Source organism: Stegostoma tigrinum, chromosome 17, assembly GCF_030684315.1.
Source record: "Stegostoma tigrinum isolate sSteTig4 chromosome 17, sSteTig4.hap1, whole genome shotgun sequence".
Lineage (NCBI taxonomy): Eukaryota > Metazoa > Chordata > Chondrichthyes > Orectolobiformes > Stegostomatidae > Stegostoma > Stegostoma tigrinum.
In genome coordinates, this window is record NC_081370.1 from 8,993,267 (window position 1) to 9,006,383 (window position 13,117).

At 52.1% G+C, this 13,117-nt stretch overlaps 1 protein-coding gene across 6 annotated transcripts in view; it reads left to right on the forward strand.

The window, feature by feature from the left end:
- The window catches only part of LOC125459328 (CD151 antigen), a 31,460-nt gene that overhangs the window by 9,484 nt on the left and 8,859 nt on the right, over positions 1-13,117 (forward strand). For 5 of the 6 annotated variants that reach the window (XM_048545664.2, XM_048545660.2, XM_048545659.2 and 2 more), the window contains exons 2-4: positions 3,667-3,768; positions 6,286-6,477; positions 11,023-11,097. In XM_048545664.2, the coding sequence (XP_048401621.1) occupies positions 3,685-3,768; positions 6,286-6,477; positions 11,023-11,097 (351 nt within the window). In that variant the 5' untranslated portion in view covers positions 3,667-3,684. Of the gene's footprint in view, positions 1-3,043; positions 3,151-3,666; positions 3,769-6,285; positions 6,478-11,022; positions 11,098-13,117 lie in introns of those variants that run through there. The other variant, XM_048545665.2, reaches the window with a different exon arrangement.

The window sequence follows — 13,117 nt, forward strand, 5'->3', positions numbered from 1 at the left end:
AGCAAGGGTATGTTACTGTAGCTTCCTGTTGTTAAATGTTTTAGATGTCGAAGATCAGAGGAATGTTTTTGTACAGTGGATTATTAGAGTCCACGTTATCTGAACTGTTGAAGAAGATGTCTTGGAGAAATTGTATGAAAGGGTGTGGAGAAACAAGGGGAGCTGAGCAGGGCTAGAGATGGCAGTGGTGAGGCAGGTACATGGGGTGGCAGTGGGCTGAATGGCTTCTTTCTGTGCTCTAACATCTCCGATTGTCTCTTAGTGGTCACAGAGTCTGCTCCACTTGGTGTCACAGCCTCTGTGTTAGAGCTGCCCACTGTTTACTCTCTCTCTGAAAACCTTCCCTTGTGTTGTCGGCTGGTGACTGGTGCTGGGGTTCACGTGCCATGCATGCCCAGCTGTGCCTTGGCCAAGTGCCAGTTGCTGAGACTGAGGCAGTGGGTGTTGCAGGCATCTGGGACAGACCTGACTCCAGCTAATGTGGTGGATGCAATCCTAGTACCATTCTTGGACACTTTACACTGGGTGCTGTGTGGCCTTTTTACATGTGCCTGACGTCTGAAAACAGCTCCTTTCTCTTGCGGCTGTGGGAGGGTGAAGATAGATCACTGGGGAGGAGTTACTGCTGGTATTTGAGGATTTTTTAGTGTGGAATCAATATGGTGGGCGTTGTTTTCGGCTTGTGAGAGGCGAAGCAACAATCTTGACTTGTGTACTGCTCAGGCTGATAAACAACTTGCGAGGAGCCTACTGGATGTCCTGGAGTTGACACACAAAGCATTCACTGATTGTATTCACTGGAGTTTAGAAGAATGAGGCGGGGTGGGGGGGGCGCGGAATCTCACAGAAACCCATAAAATTCTAACAGAACCAAGAGATGTAAGATGCAGGAAGGATGTTCCCCAATGGTGGTGAAATCCAAAACCAAGGGGTCCTTTGTTTAAAGACAAGGGACTGAGATGAGGAGACATTTCTTCATCCAGGAGTGGTGAGCCTGTGTAGTTCACTTGCAGAAAGTGGTCAAGGCTAAAACATTGCGTGTTTTCAAGAAAGAGGTAGATATAGGTCTCACCAACCTGACTGAATTTTTTGAAGAGGTAATGAGGATAATTGATGAGGGATGGGCTGTGGATGTAGTTTATATGGACTTTAGTAAGGCATTTGATAAAGTGATTGGTACAAAAACTAAAATCACATGGGATTTGGGGTGGCCTGGCTAGATGGATACAAAACTGGTTCAGTCCTAGAAGCAGTGGTGGAAGGGTGTTTTTCAGAATGGAGATTGGTAACTAGTGGTGTTCCACAGGGATCAGTCTTAGGCCCTGTGTTGTGTGTACTATATACAAATAATCTGGAGGAAAATGTGAGTGGTCTGATTAGTAAGTTTGCTGATGACATGAAGATTGGTGGAGTTGTTGCTGGTGCCAATGATTGTGAAAGGATACAACAGGATATAGATAGATGGCCGATTTGGGCACAGAATTGGCAGATGGAGTTTAATCCAGACATATGTGAGGTGATGCATTTTGGAGAATCAGATTTAGGTGTAGATTATATTGTAAGTGGCAGAATCCTTAGGAACACTAACATTCAGATGGACCTGGGCATGCAGGTCCACTGTTCCCTGAAAGTGACAATACAGGTAGCCAAGGTGATTAAGAAGGCATATGGCATGCTTGCCCAGGGCAAGAATTGGCAAAACATGTTGCAGCTATATAAAACCTGTGTTAGACTCCGTTTGGAGTATTGTGTGCAGTTTTTGTCACCACATTACTAAAAGGATGTGGAAGCTTTGGAGAAAGTACAGAGAAGGTTCTCCAGGATGTTGCCTGGCCTCAAGGGCATTGACTATGAGGAAAGGTTAAAAAGACTAGGATTGTTTTCACTGGAAAGATGGCATCTGAGAGGAGACCTGATAGAGGTCTACAAAATTATGACAGGTATAGATAGGGTGGATAGTCAGAGGTTTTTTCCCAGGTTTGAAGTTTCAATTACAAGGGAGCACAGGTTCAAGGTGAGAGGGGGAAAGTGCAAGGGAGCTGTGTGAGGTAAGTTTTTCACGCAGAGTGGTAGCAGCCTGGAATGCACTGCCAGATGACATGGTGGAAGTGGGCACATTGAAGGCATTTAAGAGGCACCTAAATGGGTACATGAATAGGGTGGGAATAGACGGATACGGATCGAGAAATGGCAGGTTTTTGGGGCCAAATGGCATCTACTCCTGCTCTTATCCCCTATGTTTCACTGAAAGCAAGATGATGAGGAAGACAGACTGACCAAAATTTGAGCCACATGTGTGACTTCAGTGTCCACACCTTGGGCCTGTCCTTACCCTATTGACCAAGACTCCCAGAACTTTGCCCATCTCTCTCTTTCTGGCTTATTTTCCAGCATGTTACTCCAGTGAGGAGTAAGAGTGACCCTGGGTGTTGTGCCCAGTAAATCTTTGCTCCGAGGGGAGTTTATCCTTTTGAAGGCATGGCCTCCAGCATAAACACAGGAATTCTGGGGGTGTGTTTGTGTGTGTGTGTGGTCCAACCCGGTTTGTGCAGCCGTAATACAACTTGCTTTCTAATAAAATACTGTGGAGGCTGGAAAGCTGAAACAAACTAGAAAATGCCAGAGACTGTCAGCATACCTGGCAGTGTCTGTGGAGAGGGAGGCAGAGTCACACATCTCAAATTCTATATGACTCTTCTTCACATTGTTTCTGTCAGCACAGACGCTGTCAGACCTGCTGACTTCCTCCAGCAATCTCTGTCTTTCTTGGTTGGGAGATTTTTTTTGTTGGACTTCTCTTTGAATTATCTTGTGTTCTCCGATCACGAGACCTTTTTGAACCCCCGTTGTTTCTAGCTTTTCACCTTTGAGAGAGAAGACTATTTGCTGCCTGCCCCAAAGTGCACCCCCTCTCCTGTTTGCCTTGCATTACAGTCCAGTAGCCAGTGTTTTACTTGTTCCTCTTATCAATAAGACACATACTAAAATACTCCAGCAGAGGAGGTACCTGGAGTTTGTGACAGCCCTTGCAGAGGGCAAAGCAGGAAGTGAAGCTGGAGGAGGCTGTGATAATAAGCTACAGAGCACTATTAAAGAGAGATCACCACATACAACGACGGCCTGTAGCGATCCAGACTAGAGAGGGGCTAGGTGAATATTGAAAACACAGTTAACTGTAGCAGCTTTATACCAGACTGCGGGTGCTTAATGTTGAACAGGATCTGAACGTGACAGACTGAGAAGCAGCCGAGGCTGGAGAGCTCTGATTTGGGAGAGCAAGTGATTGTTTGCCTGAAGCACGGGTTCACTCAAGGGTGTATCCCAGCGCCATGACAACGGGCTGTAATGTAAACGACTCAATGCACACACCAACACTGAGAGAAATCCGCACAGGAATGCAGACGCTCCCTGTCTGTGGGGAAGAGGGCAGGAGGACGGTTCACAAAACACACAAACGCAGAGGGAGAGTCTACCCTGGGCATAGTCACTGTTCACTGAACACAGGGGATCAGAGAGGGAAAATCCACTCCCATGATCTCTGAGGGTTCACTCTGTACACATGGTCAGGCTTCGCTTGCAAAGATTGTGGGGTTTTGTTGGTACACATTGTCTGGAATAAGACAGAGAGTTTGCACAGTGAGTTAGTGTCTGTTGTCCTTCCCACAGAGTGAACAGGAACTCAAAATGGGCGAATACATTGAGAAACATGACACATGCGGCACCATCTGCCTCAAGTACCTGCTGTTCATCTTCAACTTCTTCTTCTGGGTAAGTCTGAGCGCTTGCACCACCCCCCCCCCCCCTCCTCCGGCCCTGCACCTTGACACTGGTTTGAGCAGGACATTGGGGCAGGGATGGGTTGGAATGGGGGTTGCACTCCTACAGGTTGTGGGCAATGTATGGACACAGTGAGTGGTACAGGATGGAGGGCTGCTTGATAGGATAGTCAGTGTTTAATGAGTGGACAAGGCTATACTGGGAGTGTTTGGGGGACAGCGTAGAGGAAGCTCGACTCTGTATCTAATCCCGTGCTGTCCCTGCCCTGGGAGTGTTTGGGTACAGTGTAGAGGGAGCTTTACTCTGTATCTAACCCTGTGCTGTCCCTGCCCTGGGAATGTTTGGGTACAGTGTAGAGGGAGCTTTACTCTGCCTAACATTGCCGCAGTGGTGTATGTCAGCTGTTGCTGAAGGGCAGTAGGAAAAATGGGTGAGAGTATTGGAGCTGGAGATGACGCAGTTTCTGACTGTGACAATTACTAATGTTGGATTAAAGCTGATATTCCTCACTGCCTGCTCTCTGCTGCCGCATGCCCCCAGTGGGTAAGTATGCCAATGAAAATATCGCTCTACCATCAACACTGTGTACCCCATTGCCTCTCTGCTAATGACCCTGTGCCTCTGTCTATCCCACATTGTTCCCCCACAGCTACCTCAGTCTCAACTTCTGTCCTCCCACCTCCCCCGGCTCCCCGTCCCTCCCCTGCTCCCCGTCCCGTCCCCCCCGCTCCCCGTCCCGTCCCCCCCAGCTCCCCGTCCCGTCCCCCCCAGCTCCCTGTCCTGTCCCCCCCCGCTCCCCGTCCCGTTCCCCCCTCCGCTCCCCGCCCCCCGCCTCTCCCTGTCCCCCCCTCCCCGCGCCCCCCCCGCCCCCCCGCCCCCCCCTCGCCCCCCCGCCCCCCCCTCGCCCCCCCCGCCCCCCTCGCCCCCATCCCTCCCCATCCCCCCCCCTTCCCCGGTCCCCCCCACCCCGGTCCCCCCTTCCCCGGTCCCCTCCCAAGCCGTTCCCCCCCTCCCAAGCCGTTCTCCCGCTCCCCGTTCCCCCCCTCCCAAGCCGTTCCCCCGCTCCCCGTTCCCCTCCCACGCCGTTCCCCTCCCACGCCGTTCCCCTCCCACGCCGTTCCCCTCCCACGCCGTTCCCCCCCTCCCTCCCCGTTCCCCCCCTCCCTCCCCGTTCCCCCCCTCCCTCCCCGTTCCCCCCCCTCCCCGTTCTCCCCCCCCTCCCCGTTCTCCCCCCCCCTCCCCGTTCTCCCCCCCCTCCCCGTTCTCCCCCCCCGTTCTCCCCGTCTCCCCGCCCCCCCTCCCCGTTCTCCCCGCCCCCCTCCCCGTCCCCCCTCCCCGTTCTCCCCCCCTCCCTGCGCCCCCCCTCCCCGCGCCCCCCCCTCCCCGCGCGCCCCCCCTCCCCGCGCGCCCCCCCTCCCCGCGCCCCCCCTCCCTCCCCGTCCCCCCCCCCGTCCCCCCCCGCTCCCCGCCCCCCCCCGCGCTCCCCGCCCCCCCCGCCCCCCCCGCCCCCCCCGTCCCCCCGCCCCCCCGCGCACCCCGCCCTCCCCGCCCCCCCGCGCTCCCCGCCCCCCCGCGCTCCCCGCCCCCCCGCGCTCCCCGCCCCCCCCCGCGCTCCCCGCCCTCCCCGCTCCCCGCCCCCCGCGCTCCCCGCCCTCCCCGCTCCCCGCCCCCCCGCGCTCCCCGCCCCCCGCGCCCCCGCGCTCCCCGCCCCCCCCGCGCTCCCCGCCCCCCCCGCGCTCCCCCCACGCTCCCCGCCCCCCCGCGCTCCCCGCCCCCCGCGCTCCCCGTCCCCCCCCGCTCCCCGTCCCCCCCCCCGCTCCCCGTCCCCCCCCCCCCCGCTCCCCGTCCCCCCCCGCTCCCCGTCCCCCCCCGCTCCCCGTCCCCCCCCCGCTCCCCGTCCCCCCCCCCCGCTCCCTGTCCCCCCCTCCCGCTCCCCGTCCCTCCCGCTCCCCGTCCCTCCCGCTCCCTCGCCTCTCACCCCTTCCCCTAGCCTTCCCCCCTTCCCCTCACCCCACTTCCCCTCACCCCCCTTCCCCTCACCCACCTCCCCTCCACAACCCCTCCCCTCCACACCCCCCTCCACAACCCCTCCCCTCCACACCCCCCTCCCCAACCCCTCCCCTCCACCACCCCCCTCCCCTTCACCACCCCCCCTCCCCTTCACCACCCCCCCTCCCCTTCACCACCCCCCCTCCCCTCCACCACCCCCCCACCCCTCCACCACTCCCCCACCCCTCCACCACTCCCCCTCCCCCTCCACCACCCTCCTCCCCCTCCACCACCCCCCTCCCCCTCCACCAACCCTCCATCCCTCCATCACCCCCCCTCCACCACTCACCCCTCCCCTCCACCTCCCTCCCCCTCCCCCCTCCCCTCCACCTCCCTCCCCATCCCCTCCCCTTCACCCCCCCTCCTCCTCACCGCCCCTCCCTCACCCCTCACTCACCCCTCACTCCCACCCCCCGCTGTCCCTCAGTCTCCCTCACGACTCTGTGTTCTCCCTTGCAGCTGGCTGGTGGTGTGGTGATGGCAGTTGGCATTTGGACCCTGGTTGAGAAAAGTGACTATATCAGCCTGCTGTCCTCTAGTACCTACGCTGCTACCGCCTACATCCTGGTGGTGGCTGGGGTCATTGTTATGTTGACTGGGATCCTTGGCTGCTGTGCTACATTCAAGGAGCGGAGGAGCCTACTGCGAGTGGTACAGTAACAGGCTGCATTCTGACCTTTTACCTGACTTGGTCACGAGTGTGAGTGTGAGTGTGAGTGTGAGTGTGAGTGACCTCCCTGGTCACATGATCCTTCAGGGCCATTTTGCCATAATATCAGAGAAATTAGCAGCACAAAGAGGCAGTTCAACCCTCATTGCTTCTTCACCATCCGTTCAATCGTGACTCTTAATCCCAATGTCCATTAAGGTTCCTGAACTCTTGACTCCCCATTGAACAGAACCTTGCCTAAACCAGCCTTCTGATGAGGGACACCAATCTAAAGATTAACATTCCTGAGAGAAGGAATTCCTCCTCATAGTCATTGAGATATACAACACAGAAACAGACCCTTTGACCTAACTTGTCCATGCCAACCAGATATCCTAAATAAGTCTAGTCTTATTTGCCAGCATTTAGCCCAGATCCCTCTTAAACCCTTCCTATTCATATATCCATCCAGATGCCTTTTAAATGCTGTAATTGTACCAGCCTCCACCACTTCCTCTGGCAGCTCATTCCATACATGCACCACCCTCTGCGTGAAAAAGTTGCCCCTTGAGTCCCTTTAAATCTTTCCCCTCTCACCTTAAACCCATGCCCTCTAGCTTTTGGATTCCCCATTTGATTTTCATGGGACAGCTCTTATTCTGAAACTGTACCCGCCCCCTCCCCAATTCTCAATTCCCCTGTAAGTGAAATATCCTCTCAGTGTTCGTTCTGTCAAGCCCCACTACCCCCCCGCCCCCGCCCCCGCCGCCTCACGGCAGCCACTTCTTGTGTTTGTAGTGGTCCTGTTCCCTGTGGTTACACCCATCCCTCTATAGGTCAGTAACGAGGACAGTACTGCCCTGCCAGGTGGGTAAACATAACCATACAGGAGAGTTTGACCTGTTTGTTTTCACAGAAAATCACAAGCCTCTGAGATGAGGGGCTGGGATTTGAACACACATTAGTGTGTTGCTGAGAATTGCTGGTGGGTATAGAGTGTCAGCTGAGCCTGTGAAGCAGCTTTTAAAGTTGCCCTGTTACTGGGTGGGGTTGGCGAGGTGAATGACATTGATGAATCCTCATTTACTCATTGTCTATTGGATTACTGCCAGTCAACGTGTTTCCTCCCATTTCCCGTAGTTCCTCACACTCTGGAGAGTTATACGCTGCCTGTAATATCAGTCACTGAAGATGTCATTTCTCAATTAATGTAAACTCTCATTTCTCAAGAGAAATCTGTTTTCCCAATTACTGTACCCTGTAGATTCTCAATTACCTGTATATTCTCAATTACTGTACCCTGTAGATTCTCAATTACTGTACCCTGTGTAATCTCAATTACCTGTATGTTCTCAATTACTGTACCTTGCAGATTCTCAATTATCTGTATATTCCCGATTACTGTACCCTGTGTATTCTCAATTACCTGTATATTCCTGATTACTGTACCCTTTAGATTCTTAATTACCTGTATATTCCCAATTACTGTACCCTGTAGTCTAAGTTACTATCTGCTAATGTCCCGGTTGCCCTACACTTGTTTCTTAGTTACAGCATACTGTAGCTCTCTGTTACAGTACATTAGTTTCCTCAGTTACAGTACATTTGGTTTTTGGTTATGTAATCTTGATGAGACACAATAATCTCAGTTACAATGCACTTGCCTGTTGGCTGTCTGTTACAGGACACTAGCTCTAGTTACAACGCACTGTAGGTCTCCTTTAAGTATATTTTATACTGGATACTCTAATTTCTCCATTACAGTACATTGTAATTTATCTGTTTCAGTTCATGAGTTTGCTGGTCTGAGTACACAGTAATTTTGCAATCATTACAATGTAAGTAAATAGGTGTGAACCATCGATTTTGGGGGGTGAAATGACAGGGAGTGTGACAGTGCCTGCTGTCTGACTGACTGTGAGTCTGTTTGTACAGCAGCCTGTACCAGGGGGATCTGACGGTGTAGCACCCTCAGCACGGTCACACTGACTGCTTGGTGACAGCTCCAATTTCAAACAGCCCTTCCCCACCAGCTCCCAGCAATTCCCAGCCAGCCCAGGCTGAGAGCTGGAGGAAACCGGCAGTGACAGGCTGCTGTCCTGAACTTGAGCTCAAACGCACAGCTCACACTGACTCGGGGAAAGCGTGGAGGGGAGGAGAGACATAGACTGCGGGATCCCCAGTGACAGGAAGCTCACCCCACCCGCTCTGGATGTGATCCAGGTGGGAATCTGGCTGAGTAGATCAGACTGTATTGTGTTCTTGTTGGAATCAAGGGCCCCTTGTTGAAACATCAGCGCACAATGCATCAGGTTTTACTTCAGTGTCAAAACAAAAGTTTATGCATAAAGGAAATGAAGGTTAAACAGGATAAACCAAACTATGTACTTCGAACATAGATTCATGATAGCAATATAATCGTATTATTCCTAAAACATTTCTTTACAAATTGAAAGGAAAAGCAACATCTTTAGTAATGTACTCACACATTCGCCTTATATAATACCCACAAACAGCACACATACACAACTTACACTGTGTCTCCATTACTGCAGTAGGTTGAAATCATTCATAACTTCAGTTCAGATTGCAGATAGCTTCCTCTGAGCTTTGAGAAACCTCTTCAGGGATTTAGCCCAACACCACTGGCCTGGGACTAACATTAACTCCTTATTCTAAGTTAAGCTAGTTTCACAGTGTCCTTCCCTTCTCAGAACCGCTGGTCTACACAGCCATATTCATCCCAGGATCTCACAGATCATCTCAAAACTCAAAATAAGACAAAAAATCCTGAATTGCCTATGGATCTTTCCCTTAAGCTTAAAAAAGGCTTTGGACATTTTCAACTGGAGCTTCAAATGTGACAATATACACAGATAACTATTAATTAAACATAAGGCCTCAAAAACTGTTTTAAGACAATTCACCATAGCTACAGAAAAATTTAAAGTTGATTTATTAACATCAAAAATACACAAAATAGATCAGGTCTATCGCTAAAACAGAACCAAAAACCCAAGAGATTGTGTTCAGGGCTTGTGTGTGTTATAGGAGACTGGGTTAATGTTCAGGGCCTGTACCTGTTATAGGAGACTGGGTTAGTGCTCAGGGCCTGTGCCTGTTATAGGAGACTGGGTTAGTGTTTAGGCCTGTGTCTGTTATAGGTGACTGGGTTACTGTTCAGGGCCTGTGTCTGTTATAGGAGACTGGGTTAGTGTTCAGGGCCTGTGCCTGTTAGAGGAGACTGGGTTACTGTTCAGGGTCTGTGTCTGTTGTAGGAGACTGGGTTAGTGTTCGGGCCTGTGCCTGTTATAGGAGACTGGGTTTTCTGAGCGGTGAGTCATTCCTGTGGAATGCTTGGTTTGTTTGGAATTTGAGCAGTTCCCTGTCCTTGGGTGTGTACATCTGTGTGCCTGTCAGCAGTTTATAAAGTGTTGTCATGGCTAGGTGATGAAGAACTGGACTCACCCTGTCTGAGTCTCTCTCAGTCTTTCTCGGACAGTTTGTCTCATTATGCCTAGCTGTACATGTGTGTGTGTATCTGTCTATCCCACTGTTAATCACAGTGTCTCCTCTTTCTCTACATCTCTGTCTGACGCTCTCTGTCTCTGTTGTTGATCTCTCTCTCTCTACCTCACTGTCCTAGCGTTAATCTCTCTCTGTGTTTCACTGTCTCTTTCTCTCTCTCTCCCTCTCTCTCTCTCTCTCCACCGCCACCCCCCCCCCCCCCAACCCGGTCCTGAGATATTTATGGGACTTATGAGATATTTGAGTGTGTTACTGTCCCCCTTTCTGTGTTTTAAGGAACCCCTGAACGGTGGTGTTGCCGTGGCAGCAGCTACTGGTTGTCTTGCTGTAGTGTTGTGTATTGCCTGGTGAAGCTACAGTGGAAGATTTTCAGCAGTGGCCAGTCCCAGAACATTGAAATACAGAAGATAGGAGCAGCACGAGGCCATTCGGACCTTAGAGCCTGCTCAAGTTGTTGGGACTTTGTTGGATCATCTGGAGAATCCTTGAGTAGGGGGGAGTTAGAAAGCGTTGCCCTCCCTTCCCAGACCCCCTCCCCACCCCGAGCAGCATATTATTAACTCTCTAACAGCCAGTTAGTGGTAAAACCTGCTCCCACCTCATTCTTCCATATAAACAGGATTGAACTGACCCCCCCCCCCCCCCCCCCCCAACCCCCCAGCCTTTTCTGGTGAGGGATTTACCTTCAGTGAACCACACTGTCGACACCCCCCCCCCCCCCCGAAATACTCATTCCCCACTGTCAGGCAGACAACTCACACACTGTTCTCTCTTCATTCATATATCCACGGCTTCTTCCCTCGTTCCATCAGACCACATCCAATCAGAAATCCCAGGTGCTGGCCCATCACATAGAGGGGTGTTCACTATCACTGTCCTCGGGGTTCACAATCTCCTCTCCCACCCACCCCCCCACCCCTCCGCCATTTGGGATGATGTTTGTTATAGATCCGAGCCGAGGTTGTGGACTCTGTGCTTGATCTGAGCTAAAATCCATGTAGTTTTCTCTCTTTCCCCAGTATTTTTGCTTGCTGCTGTTTATCTTTGTTCTGGAGATCCTGGCGGGTATCCTGGCCTACGTCTATTACCAACAGGTAAGCTGCTGAGGTGGGGGGCTGGGGTGTGGGTGGCGTGGTGGTCAGCTTGGGTACAACGACAGAGCGAGTTATTGTTTCCTGGCCCTGTGAACACGCGGGGATCTGAGCCCCCATCGAGTTCAGATTTAACCTGCACCAGCTCTCTTGAGTTGAGAGGGAGTGATTTGAAAAGGGCTGTTTTGACTGAGCCATGTGATTTGTTTGCTGTGTCTGGTGGTGAGTGATCTGTACAGAGGGCTGTCACTGCTTCTAATGTCCAATTACTGCTCTCCATCCTGCTGCTGGCCACACTGTCCTCTGAAAGCTTCCAGCACATTTTCCCAGCTCCAAGGAGAGGAATGACTCGTTAACCCCCCGCCAACCCCCAACACAATTCCCCCTTTTCCCAGTTGAGATCCACACCTCCTGCGGCCTCTCTTTCCCCCAGACTGCTGCCCAGAATGGAAATATCCCAGCGGCTCCCTATCCTGTCCTTGCAGAAGGCGAGAGCCACTTCTCATTTCCTTCCTGATTCAGGAGTGTGTATCCGTTTCCAAACAGTCTTCCTGACGCCTATCCCACTGCTATCTAATCTACGTGAGTCTCCAGGTCCCTCTGCTCCCTCAAAACCACGTTGTTTCTATTCTCACGTCCCCTGTTTCCACCAAAATGTAGCTCTTCACACAAGCTGTTCCTGGGAAAGTCAGCACAGAATGATCCCACATGGCATCAACCTCGGCACTGGAAAAGATGATGGCAGAAACAGCCCTGTCGACACTGCAAAGTCCTCCTCACTAACATTTGAGGGCTAGTGCAAAATGTTGTGAGAGCTGCCTCACAGCTTCATCAAGCAACAGCCTGACATTGCCATAAGAATGCCCCAGACACCACCATCACCATCCCCGATATATTCTGTCTCACCAGCACGACAGACCCAGCAGAGGGGGCGGCACAGTGGTATACAGTCAGAGGGAGTTGCTCCAGGAGTCCTCACCGTCGACTCCGGACCCTATGACGTCTCATGGATTCAGGTTAAACATGAGCAAGGAAACCTCCAGCTAATTACCACGTACTGTCCTCTCTCAGATGATGAATCAGTACTCCTCCATGTTGAACAACACCTAGAGGTAGCACTGAGGATGGCAAGGCACAAAATGTACTCTGACTGGGGGATTTCAATGTCCACCACCAACAGTGGCTTGGCAGCAGTACCACTGATCGAGCTGTTCGGGTCCTGTAAGAGATAGCTGCTAGACTGGGTCTCCAGCAGGTGGTGAGGGAAAAACATACTTGACTTCATCGTTACTAATCTGTCAGTTGCAGCTGCACCTGTCCATGACACTATCGGTATGAGTGACCATCGCACATCCCTATGGGGATGAAGGCAATAGTACTGAAGGCTTGTGCTCCGGAACCTGCCGATTCCCTAGCCAAGCTGTTCCAGGACAGATACTAGAATTAGCATTTAGCCGACAATGTGGAATATTGCCCAGTTATATCCTGTACACAAAAAGCAGGACAGATCTGACCCGTCAGTTACCACCCCATTAGTCTCCTCTCAATCATCAGTAAGGTGATGGAAGGTGTAATCAACAGTGCTATCAAGCAGCACCTGCTCAGTGACACCCAGTTTGGGTTCCGCCAGGGTCACTCAGCTCCTGATCTTATTACAGCCTTGGTTCAAACATGGACAAAAGAACATAATTCCAGGGGTGAGGTGAGAGTGAGAGCCACTGATACCAAGGTTGCATTTGACTGAGTGTGGCATCAAGGAGCTCTGGCAAAACTGGAATCACTGGGCATCAGGGGGCAAACACTCCGGTGGTTGGAGTCATACGTGACACATAGGAAGATGGTTATCAGAGGCCAGTCATCACATCACAATCAATGTCTTGATGTTTACCATTGACCAGAAACTCAATAAGACTTGCTAAATTAACACAGTGAACGGGTCAGAAGCTAGGAATACTGCAGCAAGTAACTCACCTCCTGACTCCTCGAAGTCTGTCCACCATGTACAAGGCACAAGTCAGGAGTG